Below are 18,908 nucleotides of genomic sequence, written 5' to 3'. Positions count from 1 at the left end.
AAAGGTGTACTTCCATACGAGTATTTTAACTCCAAAAGTAAATTAGATGAGACAGAATTACCCCAGATAGAAAAATTTTATAGTACGCTTTATGATGCCAATACTTCCGATGATGAGTATGCATATGCGCAGAATGTGTGGACTGAGTTTAACTGTCAAAATCTCAACGACTATGTTCAATTGAATACATAAACAGATGTATTACTGTGTGGGTGCGCCTTGAGGCCACCCCTCGCTCTCCCCTAACCTAACCTAAAGACGAACAGCCGACGAATGTCAGAAGCGTTTCTGCTGCCGACTAGGCTGGTGTGGAGAGTGAGTGTGGGTGATAATTCTTGTCTGTAAATGTGAGGAGTTATTTATAATAAATAATCATTAGAGGAGAACCGTGTTCGTTTATTTATCCATTTGGTCAACGTACTTCTGAGCAACAAATATGGATCCCGAACTTCTCAGGACTCGAGGATATCCATAACTGCTTGCAGATCCCTGACGGAATGGTTGAACGCAGATCGGACATGCCATTCTGTTCCGAGAATAAGAAACCTCCGTTATCAAAACAGGAGAAATTGTTAACAACTCTTCTACCCAAAGAAAAATATGTCATTCATTATCGTACGCTAAAACAAGTTGTGGCAAATGTCATTAAACTTGTTAAAATTCACCGCATCCTACAATTTAAACAATTACCTTGGCTTAAACCGTACATCGCTTACAATACAATGATGCGGACAAATGCCAAAAACGAGTTTGAGAAAAATTTATTCAAACTTATGAACAACGCCGTGTACGGCAAAACGATGGAAAATGTCCGTAAACTGGTTTGGCCGCTATGGAGCTGAAGCCCTAATCGCACGCCCCAACTTCCATAGTCGGGCAATATTTAATGAAAATTTGGTAGCCATTGAACTGCGTAAGACTGAGGTACTACTCAACAAACCAATCTATGTGGGGTTAAGTGTGCTTGATGTATTAAAAACGCTAATCTACAATTTTCATTACGGTTACATGTTAGAAAAATATGGTGATAATTGCAAACTGCTGTATACCGATACAGACAGTCTTGTTTATGAAATCAAATGTGAAGATGTTTACAAAGATCTAAAAAAAGATATTGACAAGTTCGATAGTCTGATTACCCCGCAAATAACGCGTATGATATTCCACAAACCAGCAAAAAAGTACTTGGCTTCATGAAAGATGAGTACAATGGTAAAATAGTTACCAAATTTGTTGGCTTGCGAAGTAAGATGTACAGTATACGTGTTGAAGATAAAGACTTCATTAAAAAAGCAAAAGGTATTAAATCAGGAGTTGTAAAAAAGACCATTAATTTTGATGATTATGTAAAATGTCTACGAGATTTTAAAAGTCAAACTCGAACCCAATACAATATTAGATCTCGGCTTCACAACCTTGAAGCTGTGAAGCAGGTATAAGTAGCTTTAAATCCACTAGACGATAAGCGGTATTTGTTACCGTAGAATAATGATACTCTTCTGTGGGGTCATTATGCGATTCCAAACTCGACGATATGTAAATTATTCAAAAAAAATATGTCGGATTTTCTAAAGGCTATGAAAAAAATGATACAATTTTATATTAATTTTATGTTTTTTTTATTTAAAATATCCTTACATCTATATATATTAACTTCAGATTAAAACTTATACATATATTGATTCAACATTGATTTTAGATAGATTCAACATTGATTCAACATTGATTTAACACTGATTTAACATTGATTCAACATTGATTTAACATTGAATCGACAGTGATTTAACTTTAAATCAATATTGATTTAACTTATATTTAAATTTGACTATAAATTGTACAATTGCTTTGTCTTCCCAAGTGAGAGTTATCAAAACCTCTCAAACCTCCTCTTCATAGAATCCTCCACTGATGGGTTGATCTTGGTAATCCTTGAGTTTGTAAGTCACAGGTTGAGTTGATTCCACTTTATCGATTGTAAATATTTCAGTAGTACAATTAGGAGTGTAACCTTTTTCGAAAATGTTCTTATATTTGCTGACTCGCACTTTATCACCAATTTTAAATTTAGATCGTCTTAAAGTAATTTTTCTAAGCTTGGAGATTCGAACTTTTAAAATACCAACATGTTGTGCAGTAACATCTTTAGGCTTCATTCTAATTGTTCTATGTTTTGTATCATTATAAGTAGAAATGAGGTTAGGTAATATATCATACCACTTGTAATTTCCTCGTAAACTGAATTGCATCTACATTTTCCTTTTAAGTGATCTATTAAATCTTTACACAATAGATGCTTTCAAGTTACTATATGTCGAATGAAAATTAATGTTATACTTTTTCATTAAAGCTTTAAATTGAAAATTGTAGAATTCTTTACCTTTATCAGAATGAAGGTTCTTTGGAATACGTCCTTTTTCAAATATGAATTTCATTGCGTTAGAGACATCTTTTCCATTTTTAATTTTTACAGGAACAGCCCAAGCATACTTGGATAAAATATCTATAACTGTTAGTAAATAATTATTGTAACCTTTGTTTATTTTGGAATAAGGTAGCATTTCAACTAAATCTGCTTGCCAGGTTTCATCAATATCACGCATTTCTACGCGACGGCGATGATAATTCTTTCTAGCTTGTGCATTAAGTTTAGTTACTACTGTTAACTTTTTATCAACCATTATTGATGGTGTGATTCAATTTGTTTTAGTTTTTCGTTAACTCTGTCTTCAATAATTTCTATAAAAAGATTCAAATCATCAATAGATGATCTTAAAGAACACGTAACTTGGAAAATAGTTTTTCTTTCGTTTTTAACAATGTTTTATACAAGTCTTAAATTTACTGCATCATGGAGTTCTTCAGCGTATTTAACGTTACAAAGTCTTTTATTATCAATACCAAAGTGTCCACTTGAATTCACTTTAAAACCAACTGCAGAAGGTCCACGTCTTGCTATTACTGTTATCCTTGACTGAGAGGATGTCCGAACACATCAGTGCTCATTATTGAAATGAATGACATTTACTGAAGCAAACCTTAATATGGGATTTTAGCCTCACTTAATTCTTCAATAATTGACATAATATCATTATTATGACTAGTATTATCAGCTCCTTAAGATGCTATATCCTTAAGATATAGTAGTCGAAGACGATCAACCAATTCATTTGAATCATCCCAATAAATATAGTCTAGTTTAAAACTTTTATTCGCAATCATAATTTTAGGTAGTGAACTACTACTTATAGATGATTCATTTGTAGAAGGAAATAATTTCGATATAACATTCATGTATTTAAAACTTCTATCTCTATGAACAGAGTTAGAAGAAGTATAGTTTTTTCTATGTGCATTGGAGGTGGTAAGAATTTTTTTATAATTATTCATATTATTATCACTAATGTATGATTTTTCAGGTTTGTTTTAAGTAAAAGTTTTAATTACCCAGAGGTAGTTTTAAAACGTTTATCTCCAATATCTACAATGTTATTTTTAAAGATTGTCTGTCGAATCTTTTTCTATATCTTCCATCATTCAAATTAGAATCTTTATCAATTACTACAAAGCCATATTTGTCTGAATTCTAACATTTTGAACATAACTCTCGAAATTGATTAAATGGCATGTCAGTATTAACATGATCATCATACACAAGTTTTAAATTTTTCTCATCTTGACGAAAAAGGACTAATAAATTGATATTATCACGTACTAAATGTTTAAGAATTTTAGCATATGTTTGACAGAGGTAAAAACAATCAACGTCAACATGTCCACTCATACAAAAGAATGTCCTTACATTGTCTTGCTTTTCACAAGCAATATTGTCAAATATAAATATTGAATTCTGTTTTGCATCTTTAGAAGTAATTACTTCTTTATGATCACTAAATGGTAAATATTCAACTCCATCAACGTTACTCACAATTTGTTCCAAGAACTTATATTTTGTTTGTTGGAACGATTTTGAGTATAAGTAAATGTTGTCAAATCTGAGACCATTAGTAATCTAGAATTAGAGACAGTAATACATTTGTTTTTCCACAATTTGATGGGCCACAGAAAATTGCACGAATACTACCTGATAATAAACTACCATGGCGCTTAACTTTCTTTGCTTGTTGTTCAACAATTGAGTCCAGATTTACGACTGTCAGCTTATTAGGTTGTTCCTTGAATCGCATCCTGATGTAAACTGCTGTAAAAGGTATAAATACAACGCTTATATAACCTTCAGTCATTCTATTTTAATCTTTCATAGAGTAAGGTATGATTATTCATCATCGCTCTCGAGGGAAAGGTTTAGTCAATAGTCTTATAAATAAGTTACCATTTGAATTACATCTGCCTGGTTACCAATACTGTGGACCAGGTACAAAGATAGCTAAACGTCTACAAAAAGGTGATCCAGGTATTAATCTTTTAACACGGCTTGTAAGGAGCACGATATCTCATATTCGAAAAATCGAGAAAACGTTGAAGCAAGAAACGCTGCTGGTAGAGTTTTATCTGAAAAGGCGTAGGCACGTGTTACAGCAAACGATTCCAGTGTAGGTGAAAAAGCTGCGGCTTTAGCTATATCTGATATTATGAAAGTTAAATCAAAATTAGGCTTCGGTGGAAGGAAGAAAAAAAAGATGATTTCTAAAAAACTAACTGCCCTCAGAAAAATTGTACATGCAGCTAGAAAATCCATAATTCCTGGTAATGATGCTCAATCAACAATTAAAAGTGCTATTGAAACTGCTCGGAACGATGTTAAAAATGCATGAGGAAGAAAGAAAATTTTAGCATCGCGCATCTTGTCTGTATCTTCGAAAATGGGTGGTTTACTACTATTTATTCCAATTTTTGCTAGATTAAGCGCCCTTGAAGCACTTACTGGAGGTGTAGCAAAAACTGTTAATAGTGCAAGTGCAACAAAAGATAAATTAAAAGAAGCTCATCGCCATAATTTAAGCCCTTTTTTTAAAACCTTATCAAAGAGGACAAGGAATAAAAAACTGTTAAAAAAAAATTATTTGATACTTCCAAATCGAGCACTTACTGACTTTGTGTTGCTCAAGTATGTTAAGACTTAAAAATTTCTAACTTTAGAGAAGTTTTTATGCGAAATGAATTGCCGATACTAGGACTGCGAAAAAATTAATCAGCTATTATTAATTTAGATGATGAAGATGGTTCTGGAATCCATTGGGTTGCATATAAAAAAATTAATAATAAAGCTGAGTACTAGGACAGTTTTGGCAAACTTCAACCACCATTTGAACTTTTTAATTACTCAGGCACACAAAAGAAAAAAAATTCCATTTACCAGGACTGCCATATGGTAGATTTTCTTAATTAATGTGTATCTAAAAAGAAAAATGTAGTCCGACCTAAAAGTTAGTTTGTGTTTTCTTCTTTTTAGGCATGGTGGGGGGGTACTATTTGAGAAATTGATTTCTATAGGAATATACTCAATTTCTATATCTAAAACTGAATTTTTGCTTCTTCTGAATGTTGATTTGGATTCAGTGGGGTGCATGGTGGTGGGTGCTTTTTGAGAAATTGATTTCTATGGGGATTTACTTAATTTCTATATCTAAAAATAAATTTTTGCTTCTTATAAATGTTGATTTGGATTTAGTGACTTCAAAAACATAAAAATTGGATATATAAAAAAAAAATGGCGGATTCAAAATGTCGGATCTAAAATGGTGGATTTTTTCAAAAAATTGACAGGATTTCTTTGAAACTTGCTACTCGGGAGTTTGTGGGGTCGTTGATTACAGATATCATGTTAACTTATAAAAATTCAAAATGACGGATCCAATATAGCGGCCAAAATAATTTTTAAATGAATGAAATTGATTGAAATATGCCCACCGAGTCACAAGTTTCAAAGAAATCCGATTAATTTTTTGAAAAAACCACCATTTTAGATCCGACATTTTGAATCCGACATTTTTAATTTTTTTTATATATCCAATTTTTATGTTATTAAAGTCACTGAATTCAAATCAACATTCCGAAAAAGCACACAGTGGTCTTCAAGCATCGACAGGTTCGACTAAAATAGATCCAAAAATTGACTGTACAAGCTTTTAGAAGACTATTCGTAAATGTAAAAACTGGTTTTCATAAAATCCTAGCTGATCGTTTTGTCGAAAAAACTTAAAATTACGTTTTACGAAATGTATTTTTAGCATTGTATTATATACTGTTCAATAATCAACAATTATATCTGTAATGTTCATTGGTAAACCATTTTAGTGTACAGTACGTACTCACTAAGCATTAGTATATTTGACTTATAGAAAATTACATACAAAAGCTTGTAGAATAGCTTATTAGATTACTCTTTACAGACGCTAAAACAACTTTGTGCAAAATCAGAACCAATTTTTTTCGAAATATTTTTAAACTGCGTTTTACAATAATTTTTCATATTTTAAGATTACCATTAAGCTTAATTTACCATTTAAGCTTTATTTAAAAATATTCAAGTTGAAATTTCATTCATTCATCCATTTATATCAATGTATTCGTGCATTAGTTTTGTAACGTCTTGTAACAACTGACTGATTAACTTATTGCTTGCGCGCAAAATCAATTGCTTTTTCCCTATTTTGAAATGAGTTCTCATGAGGAGAACCGGAAGAAAATATGCGTACCATGCAGTCAAAAAATTGCTTTTAAAGAGGTTAAAGCAAAAAAGTTCCTTATAAACGAAAAGTTAACTAATCTAATTAAAAAATTTATCAACAATAATTTTAATTTAAATGGGCCTTTTAAAGATACCTTTTTCGTAATCTAGAAAAGTAAGATAGCATGTTCTACAAATGCTCAATAAAAATTTCTCATCATTTAAATTAAAACTATTATTGATAAATTTTTAAATTAAATTAGTTAACTTTTCGTTTATAAGAAACTTTTCTAGTTTAACCTTTCCAAAAACAATTTTCCGACCGCATTGTGCACATGCACTTTTTTACCTCATGAGAACTCATTTTAAAATGGAGAAAAAGCAATTGGTCTTGCGCACAAGCTATAAGTTAATCAGTCAGTTGTTACAAGAAGTTACAAAACTAATGCACGAATACATTGATATGAATGGATGAATGAATGAAATTTCAACTTGAATATAAATAGATAAATAAAGCTTAAATGGTAAATTAAGCTTAATGGTAATCTTAAAATATGAAAAATTATTGTAAAACGCAGTTTAAAAATATTTCGAAAAAAATTGGTTCTAATTTCAGGCAAAGTCGTTTTAGCGTCTATAAAGTAAACTAACTTTTATGTCGGAATATGTTTTTCTTTTTAGATACACTTTAACTAAGAAAATCTACCATATGGCAGTCCTGGCAATTGAAATTTTTTCTATTGTGTGCCTGTGTTATTTAGGTTATAATACTCTAATACAATACAATCATAAAAATTATCAAGATTATGATACTTTTCATTGTGGTCATTTATGTCTTAAGTTTTTATGTGGACAACTTGAAATCACTCAAAAATATATTCTATACAAGTGATGGTATTTCTATATACACCTAATCAGTTTATAAAAAGTCATCATCATGATTGAATCGTTTACTTTAACTATCTCTGGTAATTCATCTAATTTGGAGGCTAAATATTTTCCTCCAATAGAACTATTATCTAATAGAAATTATGTACTTGGCTTAGTTCAATTATTAACTTTCAATTCAATTCCTAATATTGGTGAGGTAAAAATAAATTTTGTATTGATAATGAAGTAATTACTATACCCCCTGGTACTTATGAAATTGAAGATATTGAAGAATATATTCAAAATTCTATTGCAGAATGGGTTAACCCCTTTACTGTTATTGACCTCTATAGAGACATAAAAATGTCGTGCCACCAGTGTGTATGACCGCTATAGTAACATCTGAAAAAAAATAAGTAGGCACAATACGATAAACTTGTCAATGGGTATTCTTAGGTTTTCGGGGTCGTTGATTACGAATCCAATGTTACTTTTTAAAAAATCAAAATGGGGGATCCAATATGGCGACCAAAAAATTTTTTAATTTACTAGATTTGTCTTAAACTTGTTACTATGAGCTTTTGGGGTCGCTGATTACGAATTTGATATCACTTTTTCAAAGTTTTAAATGGCAAATCCATTTAAATTAATAAATCAACATTTAAAAATGCCTGTAACAAGTTTCGGGCAAATCTAGTGAATTTTAAATTTTTGGTCGCCATATTGGATCCGCCATTTTGAATTTTTAAGAAGTAACATCGGATTCGTAATCAGCGACCCCGAAAACCCCCGAGTAACAAGTGTCAAGCAAATCTAGTGGATTTCAAATCTTTTTGGTCGCCATATTGGATCTGACATTTTGAATTTTGAAAATTTTGAAAAACTGACTTCAAATTTGAAATCAGCGACCCCAAAAATATAAAATATGGTAATATCAATTTTTATAAACAAAATTTTTTTCCCACATACGTGGCTATTATCTTTATTGTGCATGTGTGAAACTATTAAACATGTTAAAACTTGTCTGAGCATGTCTTATAACGTCACTAAGTAGGAGTGGCTAAATGTATTAAAGTAGGGGATATTGCGAATGCGCAAAAGCGGTAGTGGGGTTATCATATAGTGAAGGGGAATGATGGTTGAATTTAGCGTATTGCGCATGCGTAGAACAAGTGGTGGGTACTGCGCATGCGTAAAAAGTGGAAGAGGTATACACCAGTTGAAATTCAAGTATGAATAATAAGTATCCAATTACAAAGATCCAGGTAGTTAACACCAAATATGGAGTGAAAATTGTTGTTGAGGTAGATAAAAAGTATAATAACAACCTGCCTTCAAGATTTGTACCCATGTCTACTGATGATTCCATATGCTTCGAACAAATGAAGGAAACAACTGATGCTGGACAATTACGTTTGAATTATATTGGTGGTCCATACAACCTTATTGAAATTAAAATTAAGCAAGTTTAATTTTGTAAAAATATGTAAAATTGATGTTATAATAAATGTATAAAAGTTATTTAAGTACATAATTAGTATTAAGTTAGAATTAAGATTATATTTAGGTTAAGATTTACTTCATAATTAATAAGATAATTAATAAAAGATTGTATTAAGCTTACTGAATATATAATTTTTTTAAAAACTTGAAGGTAAATAATCAATAAAGTAAAGTGGTGCCATCTATTACGTGTTTGACCAATTTATTTGGTAGGTAAAGCAGAGCATCTATTAGCAATAAATATTTTGACATCAAAATTTAAAAATTCATATAGCCTAAATGGATCACTTACTAATGGCGCCATCTATTGGGTAGTTGAAAAACTAACTCGTTTGGTAAAACAGGTCAATCCATTACCAATAAACATTTTTTCTGCCAAAATTTAAAAATTCTTATAGCACAATTGGGCTAATCGACAATGGTGCCATCTGTTGGGTGTCCGACCAATTAACTTGGTCGGTAAAACAAAGCACCCTATTAGCAATAAGCATTTTGCCGCCAAAATTTAAAAATTCATATAGCCCAATTGGGCTATTTGATAGTGGCGCCATCTGTTGGGTGGCCGGTGAACTAACTCGGTCGGTAAAACAGTTTCCTACCTTACCGACTGAGCAGTTACCAACTGTAGGTAACTGAGCCGAGATCAGAACCTGGGGCAGTATCCCTTTAGATATACTACTTTATGCAATATTATTGGATAATTAAGCTTTCATTATTAATTAATTAACTTTTTGAAGAGTAGTATATTTACCTGTCATGGTATACTATATTTTGTGATTGAAAAAAAGGAAAATGACAAAAAATTAACTTTTTTCCTATTGAATTAATATTAACTATTTTTGTTATTTATACAATAAACTAGTACTAAATAATTAAATATATAATATATAAAAAAATTTTGTTGTAACCTTAATATATGCATATTACAGACGTAATACACGCGTTTATCATTAGATGGCTTTAAAAAACAGTTTGTGATTTTTTTTTATCATTTTGCGGTTAAAAAAATTCAAGGATTCCCTAAATATTTTAAGGGAATTCCAATAAATAATATTTTATAAAATAATTTTTTTGGGACTACAAAAATAATTTTGTTTAAATAAAAATTTTTATAGTTTCTAATAAAAAAAATATTTCTTAAAAAATTCAACTAATAAAAATATTTTATTAAAATTTTTTTTGCAACAATAACAATATCTAAGACCAGAAACGAAAGTCCATGGTACTTTCGTTCCGTTCCAAGACTCAAAACCAATGTAGATGGGACTTTCATTCTGTTCCCCAGTAGGATGAGCGCGCATTAGAAATGCGCAGTGAAGTTCATTAAACTTTTTACGTACAAACTCTACTGCGCATGTCTATAGTGCATATAGCACTACTGCGCAGGTAAAAAGTTTACTTGACCCAACTGTACATATCTAAAGTGCATTTAACCCCAGTGCGCAAGTCCAATGATCAACGGACTCTACTGCGCATGTAAAAAGTTCAATTAACGCTGCTGCGCTTGTCTGACGTGCACTTAACTGTATTGCGCATGCGAAAACTTTAATTGACCTTACTGTGCATGTCTAAAGTGCACTCTAACCTTCTACGCATGTAAAAAGTTTAATTAACCTTACTGCAATCTCTAAAATTATATATTTGGTAAAGTACTTCATGAACCCCAATAGGGTTTGTTAAATAAAATTTACTGCGCAGGCGTATGTGCCATAGAAAACTACTGCGCATAAATATTAAAAAAATATATTTATTAATAACATTCTATATTTACAGTAACCTTACAGCAACCTTACAGTAACCTTAAGGGAAGCTTACAACAACCTTACCGTGTAAGCTTACCACAACCTTACCATGTAAACTTACCACGACCTTACTGTTTAAGTTTACCTTAGCTTTACTGTGTAAGCTTTCTGTAATGGCGGAAGTTTTAAGGTGACCTCAAGTTTACTGTAGACTTACACGGTAACCTTACAAACCCTATAGTGTGACAAACCCAAAATCAAGATTACTATGTTATAGTATTACTAATTAAATTAGCGGGTAAGACTCGATCCGAGGTCACAAATATTAAACTGAGTTTCCATACATGATATCGTCTAATAGTAATATCATAAATGAGCAGTTCTCGAAGCACCAAATAAATTATATTGACGAGAGGAAAGAGAAAAATCAATTACTCACCGGCGATGATCCTTTATAATCCAACTCAATCGATGTTGATTCCACCACTGTACGATGTACAATTCAATATGATAAATTAATCACCACGATCCATTATTTATAATTTGTTTATTATAAATATAAATACAAAATACTGCGGAAAGAATATATATTTTACAATATTCGTAAACAGACCACTCACATTCATATGATGAATCGCTTCGCTCTGAGCGTTTTTGTTTTCCTTCTACTGGTAGGCGACAAAAACGTGGTTTTGTCGTCTGCTCGGACGCGGGCTGAATGCGCCCTCTACAACTTTATGAACATTATACCGCGGGATCATTCGAATTATAATGAGCTGCCAGTAATAACAAATTTATAGTATTTATTTATTAATTTAGTAATAACGATTTTTTTTAAATTAATCGTTACAATTCCCCCTTTCTAAATTGGGGTTACTGACAACTCAACCATTCAATTGATTATTCTCCTTTCGTCGGACCCTCTCGTCTGATAATTACCTGTTTCCTCTTATTGAAAAAGTTGAAAAATGAAAAGAAATTATTTAAACAATCAACATGACAGGTATCATTAAGTGGTGATCTAGAGAACTGCTCATAATGTATTATCCACGGTTAGATGATAATAGTAAAAATTTAGCTAACCATAAGATAACTTAGGATTTCTTTTTCCTCTATTCACCTAGGGATAGGATTATATAACTCTTAATGAGATTTTACTACATACAAAACAAGATTTATTTATTTGTGTACTAAAGGCTACATTATATACCTTTATGGTATTATTATTATATACTCTTATTTTTCTTTTTTTAATACAAAATAAAAAAAATTTTCTTCGAGTATCACAATACATAATACTAATAATGATTTTTTTTTTGAAGGAATTATAATAGTGAAGATAATAAAAAAATACATTTTTGTTTTAATTGGGCATAGGCGCGGTTATATGCCTTTTACTTATAATGAAGCATATTTGTAGCTAAGAAAAATCGGAGGCGCAACGGCGCGAAACAAAATAAATGTATGGATAAGGAATAATATAAAAAAATAGAGATGATAGCGATGTCAGGGTTTTCTGTGGCTACTCCTCTTTTTTGTCGACACTGAGATTAATGACTTCTGAAAGCGTCTTCCAAAGTTCCGTGTTATTATCGTCAGAGTCCAACGGTGATAAGGCGTTTAATGAAAATCGGTAGGATTCCTCTGGGATATTATCGGTAGGGATCTCGACCTTGACTACCTCACGGGTTGGTGAGGTTCGTGACTTGACTGACGACTTCTTATCAGCGGTTTTGTGAGACATACGTTCCGTGGTTGGAATCATTGGTAACTCCTTTTTAATGGCACCTAGTTTAGTGGGTTGTTGCGAAGTAGCTACTTTAATCCCGAGTTTTCTTATTGTCTTATCACGTTCAGTGGTTTTTGCAGTGATTACCCGTCGTCGACACTCATAGCAGTTGGCATCGGGTAGGTTTCGCGGACGCCAACAATGCTTACATCGGTTACATTCTGGGACTTGATAGTTGACCATGGCATAGTGAGGCCATGGGCAATCTTCTGTGGAAAATCCCATATTTGCACATTTCTGACAATATTTTCCAGAATATTTTTCCTTACAGAGACGATGGCTATGTCCTGACTGGCCGCAGTTTAGGCATCCTTCGGATGCCTTGGGGCGAAGCAATGGTTCACGAAGCTGCATTTGAGCGCGAAAGACTTCCGTCATCTTGCTTGTGAAGAGCTCTCGTATCTTTTTATTTGATTGCTCAACCGCGGTGTAATCTCGTAATAAGCTCTCGTAGTCGTAGTCGTAAGACTCGAGGTCTAACTTCAATGATTTATTTTCCGCCTTATATTGAGCGAGTTCCTCCTTGGTGGTGACGAGGGTGTCTGAGGTTTCTCTTTCTTTTTGTGAAACTTTGAATAACTTGCGGTATAAATCCGTGATATCATTGACGTTGTTATTTGGCACGATGTGGATCCAGGCCCGAAGTCTCTACCGTGAATTCCCATTGTGAATCCTGCCTTCCATGTGGATCTGGTGTATTAAGGCATACTACGGGTATTTCCGTTAAATTGAGACCACTGATGAATGAGTGACTTGGAGTTGACATGTTGATTTTGACCTGGAAAGAAATTACATCATCTTTCGCGATCGTAGGTTTTGTCGTGCTGGCTTTAAATCGTTGACATGGTATTTACCAATTTTCATGCCTTGATTATCACCAATAACAACTACTATGGGTGATAATTTTTCTATTATTACTGCTGGTCCTCTGTATCGCGGTGCCAATTTGGAAGTAAAATTACAAGCGGCGTTTGACAGAATATTATTAGGGTAGAATACAAAGTCTCCAACCTCGAAAACAACATTATTTTTTCTATTTTTGTTATAAACTCTACTCTGTCTGTTAGTGGTCTTAGATATTTCCATTTCAATTTTTGTACGGAGAGCATATATATGCTTTACTCGTTCGAGCCAATCATTAGGAGTGTCGTCTGTAATTGTTTCGTCCTTATTAATGTCAGGTATTTGCTTACCGGTACGTCTCAACTCACGAACATGGTTAAAATAAGCGGGAGATACGCCTAAGGAAGAATGTGTCGTTTTATTGTACGCAAATTGGATTTCTGCTAAGAGTATATCGCATTCGCGGTAGTCACTTCCAAGGAGACTAGCGATCATCGTTTTTAAATTACGGTTGACGCGTTCCACTGGATTAGATTGCGGGTGGTACACCGGAGTCGTACGTTGTTCCGAACCGACTTTACGCATAAAGTTTGTAATATTACGGTAAACAAATTCTGTTCCGTTATCGGTTATAAAAATTCTCGGTGTTCCCCATCGATTAACGAGAGTATTTAGGGACCTGACTATTTTCGGTCCATCTGCTTTCGATCAAGTAAAACAATCTATAAACCGAGTATACGTGTTTTCACAAACTAATACGTAGCGCTTACCGGATTTTGATCGCGGCAAAGGACCCAGAATGTCTAAAGACACAATTTCCCATGGTTCTCTCATTTTTCGCGGGTATATTAAATCTTGAGGAGGAGAGTTCTTAGGTTTACACTTAAGACATGTCTCGCACTCATTTATGTATCATTTAATGTCCTCGCGCATACCGGGCCAGTAATACAGATTAAGAATCGCATGGTACGTTTTACTGATTCCTTGATGTGCCGATTGCGGAGAATCATGATATTCTTATATCGTGGGAATTATTTCGTTTTCTTGCAATACTTTCTTCCACGCGTTATTATCACCGATACTTTCTTTGATTAAATTAGGTGTATAGTAATATAAAATATTGTTCGTATCAAGCCTGTATTTTTCATAACGTGTTGAGTAGTTCGTACACGTTCTACCATATCTTCGTACCATAATTGGTTACGAACCAAATTTAAACGCGGTAAGGACACATCTTCCGAGACATTCTCGTAAAGACGAGAAAGTGTGTCCGGGGCCTCGTTCATGGTACCTTTACGGTGTTTAATTTTAACCTGGTTGACGGATAGCTCTAAAGTCCATCTCGCCAGTCTACCTCGTGGATCCTTGATCCCTTGTAGCCAAATCAAGCTAGAGTGGTCGGTAATTACAGTAAACTCAGTGGCTTCGAGATAACAACGGAGTTTCTTGACCGCGAAGATTACGGCTAAGCATTCCTTTTCAGTGGTGGTGTAATTCAATTCAGCACCCCTTAAAGGCCTGCTCAGACACGTAAAAAGATATTCTTGGTCTCCGTCCTTTTGAGTTAAAATTGCACCGATGCCAGTGTCACTCGCATCAGTGTAAAGGAAGAATGGTAAGTTTGGTCGCGGTGCGACTAAAGTTAAAGCATTTATCAAAGATTTTTTAACTTCCTGTGAAGACGCGGGGCGGCGATGTGGTCGCGTTGAGCAAGTTGTACGCCTGCGCGTGTTATCTCGTCTAAAACCGGTTTACTGTTTGCGAAATTTTTTAACTGGTCATACAATTCTCCAGACATAAAGGTGCGGTCGCTACCTGTGTCGAGAGACCTGTGTATTCTTTACCGCCTATTTTAATTAATGTTGAAATGGTATTACGCAATTGGGACGGAAAGGGCGATGCTGGCCCTTTGTGTACCGTGTGTTTGAGCTTTCCAGCCGCAGCTAATAGGCCTACGATTGGATTTGTCAAAGACCGAGATGCTAGAGAGGATATACCGTGTCTTACTGATCGCAATGGATCGGTAGAGGGGTGTTCCTCGCTTGAGTCTAGGTACTCCGTTTCAGAATCCGAATAAATTGCATCGTCATAACTGCTTTCAGAGTCGCTAGTGTAGACCCTACCGGCATACGCTTGATTAAGCGTTAATGCATTTCGGGTTATACGCGTTGGGCTTTGGGCAGTGTGACTGCAGCTCGGAGTTGCGTATGTGTCAACTGTTTCGCGGTTTATCAAATTGTCATTTCTGTTAAAATTTTTGTCTGTAAGTGCTTGTCCGTATAAGTCGTTATTTTTATTTAATTTTTCGCCAGTGAGATCTATTCTCTCCTGGCATCCTTGTCGTTTTTTGACGATGAATTTAGTTGATTTTGGTTAAATGGTGGAAAGTCGCGGTTATCATTACTATACCATTGTTGCATGTAAGGATGCGGTCCTGGAAGGGGTTGCATCGCTTGATTGTTACCCTGATAATTTGGTTGGTAATTTGGCGGAAATTGGGGGCTATTTTGGTAATAGCCATAATTATGGTTGTAACCACGACCATAATTGTTCCAACCGTTGCCACGACCGCGGTTATTATTACGTTTACCGCCGCGATAACCATTGTTTCGATCATCTTTTCTATGTGAATTGCTATCACGATCTCTACCTTTACGTGTGTACGATCTTCGTCTCTCCCCCCTTCTCTGCGACGAAGCCGAGCGAGAGGAGCGCGAATGTTTCAATCGCATTTAACTGATTTTTTCCACGCGCGTTACGGGATTCCTTAGAGTCAATTTCTCTTAGTTTGTTCGTTAATTGCATTGTTGCAATTTTTTCTTCGTACTTTTTAATTTTTTCAATTAAACCGTCGTAAGTTAGGAAACTATCGCGGTCGAATTGTAAAATTAGTTCCGAATGAAGAGCCGAATAAATTTTGTCGAGTTGGCTCTTTTCCGGTATTTTTTTGATGGAGCTTGTTGAATAATGCGCTAATCCGTATGACGACCGCGATTCCCGTTTCGTTTACGTTTTGTACCGACCGTTGAATTTTATTTATGATCTGTTGATCATCGTTAGTATCCCCGAAAATTTTTTTAAACTTTGCCGAAACTTCAATCCATGTGTGGAAGGTGTTACGGAAAGTTGCAAACAACGTATACGCATTGTCTGAGAATACAGTGTTGGTAACGCGTCATCAGGATTAATGGCGGAAGCATTCATTTTTCGTTCGAATTCTTCTATAAATTCGTCCGCGTCAAATTTACCGGGGAATTTTAATTCCCATGATTTTATTATTTTATGTAAATTAGGAATTGTATTCCTGGGTGCTGGTAGTGGTTTCGCAATTGGATTAGGTTGTGGTACCTGTGTTTGCGAAGAAAAATAATTTGGAACCGATGGTGGATTTGGTTCTCCACTGACGTTATGTGCATGGTCGATAGATTCCCATCGTGAATCATGCCATGGCGATTGAATATTTCGTAATTGTAAATCTGTCACTTTTGGAGACAGATTGTTTATTGTTTTATCTATTTCTTGGCGGTGGATTTCTATCGCTTGACATGTTTCTGCTCTAATCGTGTTGCATAAATCGGTTGTATGAACTTGTAATGATTTTATTTCACGAGTATTTTCCGTTTTGAACGCATTTATTTCGCGGTTAGTTTCTTGTCTAATCATACTTAATTCTTTACGAGTATCATTGTAGAAGGACAACATTTGGTTACGCGATTCTGTTGAGTGAAGTTCGAATAGTTCTGTTATATGTTCTTGGAACTGACGGCTCTGTGTAGTAAAATTTGAAAAAATTTTTGCAGATTGTTTACCCGTTATAGGAGAATTTTTCTCTTTTGGTTTTCTACCGCGACGAGTAGGAATTAAAATTTTTGTTGTTGTTCTGTTAATTGAGTCTTTCGTTTGGGTTTCAGACTGTTCGAGATTAAAAGATTCGTGATCGAAAAATTGGTCCGAATCTTCTATTCTCGCGGTTGTAACGCTTTGCGTTCCGCTTGCGGTGTTTTGATAATCGTCCGTTCTAATTTGCAATTCATTTGGAATTGTGGGTGGTAGGTTGAGAACCTTTTGGCTTTTTGCGGAATTGTCTGTTTGGGATTGTGGGGGTGTGCGGATCATTTTGTTTGCTGATTTAGATGACTCTTTTGTTTGGGACCTAGTCGTAACTCTATCGGTTTTTTCGTTATTATTTTTTCGTGTCATTGTTATCCATTTTGGAAAGAGTACAAAAGGAAATAAAAATAAAAAAAAGGATATGGGAAAGAAAAAAAAATTCAAATATTTATTTTATTTATTATTATTATTATTTTTTTTTTGTTGAGACACGAAAAGCGAATACAAATTTTTCCTTCCTTTCTTTTTATTAATTAATTTGTTTTTATTTTAATCAATTAATAATTCAATCAGCTGTAATAATTTAATTATCAAATAGTTCAACCGATTTTGTTAGGAGGAAAAAGTAAAAAAAAAGTTTTTATTTATCAAAATGCATTGGGTTTTTTTTTATGTAAAGTAAAAAAAAATGTTTTTGTTTTTCTCTATGCAAAGTTGCTAGGCCGGTAAGAGACAATGGTGAATCACGGATGTCAACACAGCTGTGTTTTGAAATCGGAGACTATGTCTTGAGTGGTAATTAGTTGACCACTATTGTTTATTAGAAACGAAAATTTTAACGCGTTTATCACCCATAATAATTTTCATGATTTTATGTATTTATAAAAAAAATTGTAATTAAATGAAATTTGTTTCTGTTTTAAGCGATAGTAAGCAGAGAAAAGTATTATTGCAGGGAAAAGCAAAAAATCATTCTAAAGCTTTGGTAAATAACATGTGAGAGCGGCAGCGATTACAAAAAAAATTGTACATTTGAATTAATATAATAATCGTGCATAAGCGATAGACAAACCCTATAGTGTGACAAACCCAAAATCGAGATTATTATGTTATAGTATTACTAATTAAATTCGCGGGTAAGACTCGATCCGAGGTCACAAATATTAAACTGAGTTTCCATACATGATATCGTCTAATAGTAATATCATAAATGAGAAGTAAGTGAGCAGTTCTCGAAGCACCAAATAAATTATATTGACGAGAGGAAAGAGAAAAATCAATTACTCACCGGCGATGATCCTTTATAATCCAACTCAATCGATGTTGATTCCACCACTGTACGATGTACAATTCAATATGATAAATTAATCACCACGATCCATTATTTATAATTTGTTTATTATAAATATAAATACAAAATACTGCGGAAAGAATATATATTTTACAATATTCGTAAACAGACCACTCACATTCATATGATGAATCGCTTCGCTCTGAGCGTCTTTGTTTTCCTTCTACTGGTAGGCGACAAAAACGTGGTTTTGTCGTCTGCTCGGACGTGGGCTGAATGCGCCCTCTACAACTTTATGAACATTATACCGCGGGATCATTCGAATTATAATGAGCTGCCAGTAATAACAAATTTATAGTATTTATTTATTAATTTAGTAATAACGATTTTTTTTAAATTAATCGTTACAAT

At 33.7% G+C, this 18,908-nt stretch overlaps 1 protein-coding gene across 1 annotated transcript; it reads right to left on the bottom strand.

Moving 5' to 3' along the window:
* Window positions 1-12,148: 12,148 nt before the first annotated feature.
* LOC127284367 (uncharacterized) lies at window positions 12,149-18,614 on the bottom strand. The gene is made up of 2 exons (XM_051309763.1): window positions 18,495-18,614; window positions 12,149-13,310 (listed from the first exon to the last, which is right to left on the bottom strand). The coding sequence occupies exon 2, from the start codon at window positions 12,908-12,910 to the stop codon at window positions 12,266-12,268; it is 645 nt and encodes a 214-aa protein (XP_051165720.1). The 5' UTR covers window positions 12,911-13,310; window positions 18,495-18,614; the 3' UTR covers window positions 12,149-12,265.
* Between the last annotated feature and the right edge of the window lie 294 nt (window positions 18,615-18,908).

Source organism: Leptopilina boulardi, unplaced genomic scaffold (genome assembly GCF_019393585.1).
Source record: "Leptopilina boulardi isolate dan_hultmark-lab unplaced genomic scaffold, ZJU_Lbou_2.1 LbouV2_324, whole genome shotgun sequence".
NCBI classification, from domain to species: Eukaryota; Metazoa; Arthropoda; class Insecta; order Hymenoptera; family Figitidae; genus Leptopilina; species Leptopilina boulardi.
Note: the sequence above shows the minus strand (reverse complement) of the source record. Positions and strands in the feature narration are given on the sequence as shown.

Excerpts from the sequence above, each read along its gene's own strand:
- LOC127284367 (XM_051309763.1), bottom strand. The coding sequence starts at position 12,910 with ATGACGGAAGTCTTTCGCGCTCAAATGCAGCTTCGTGAACCATTGCTT.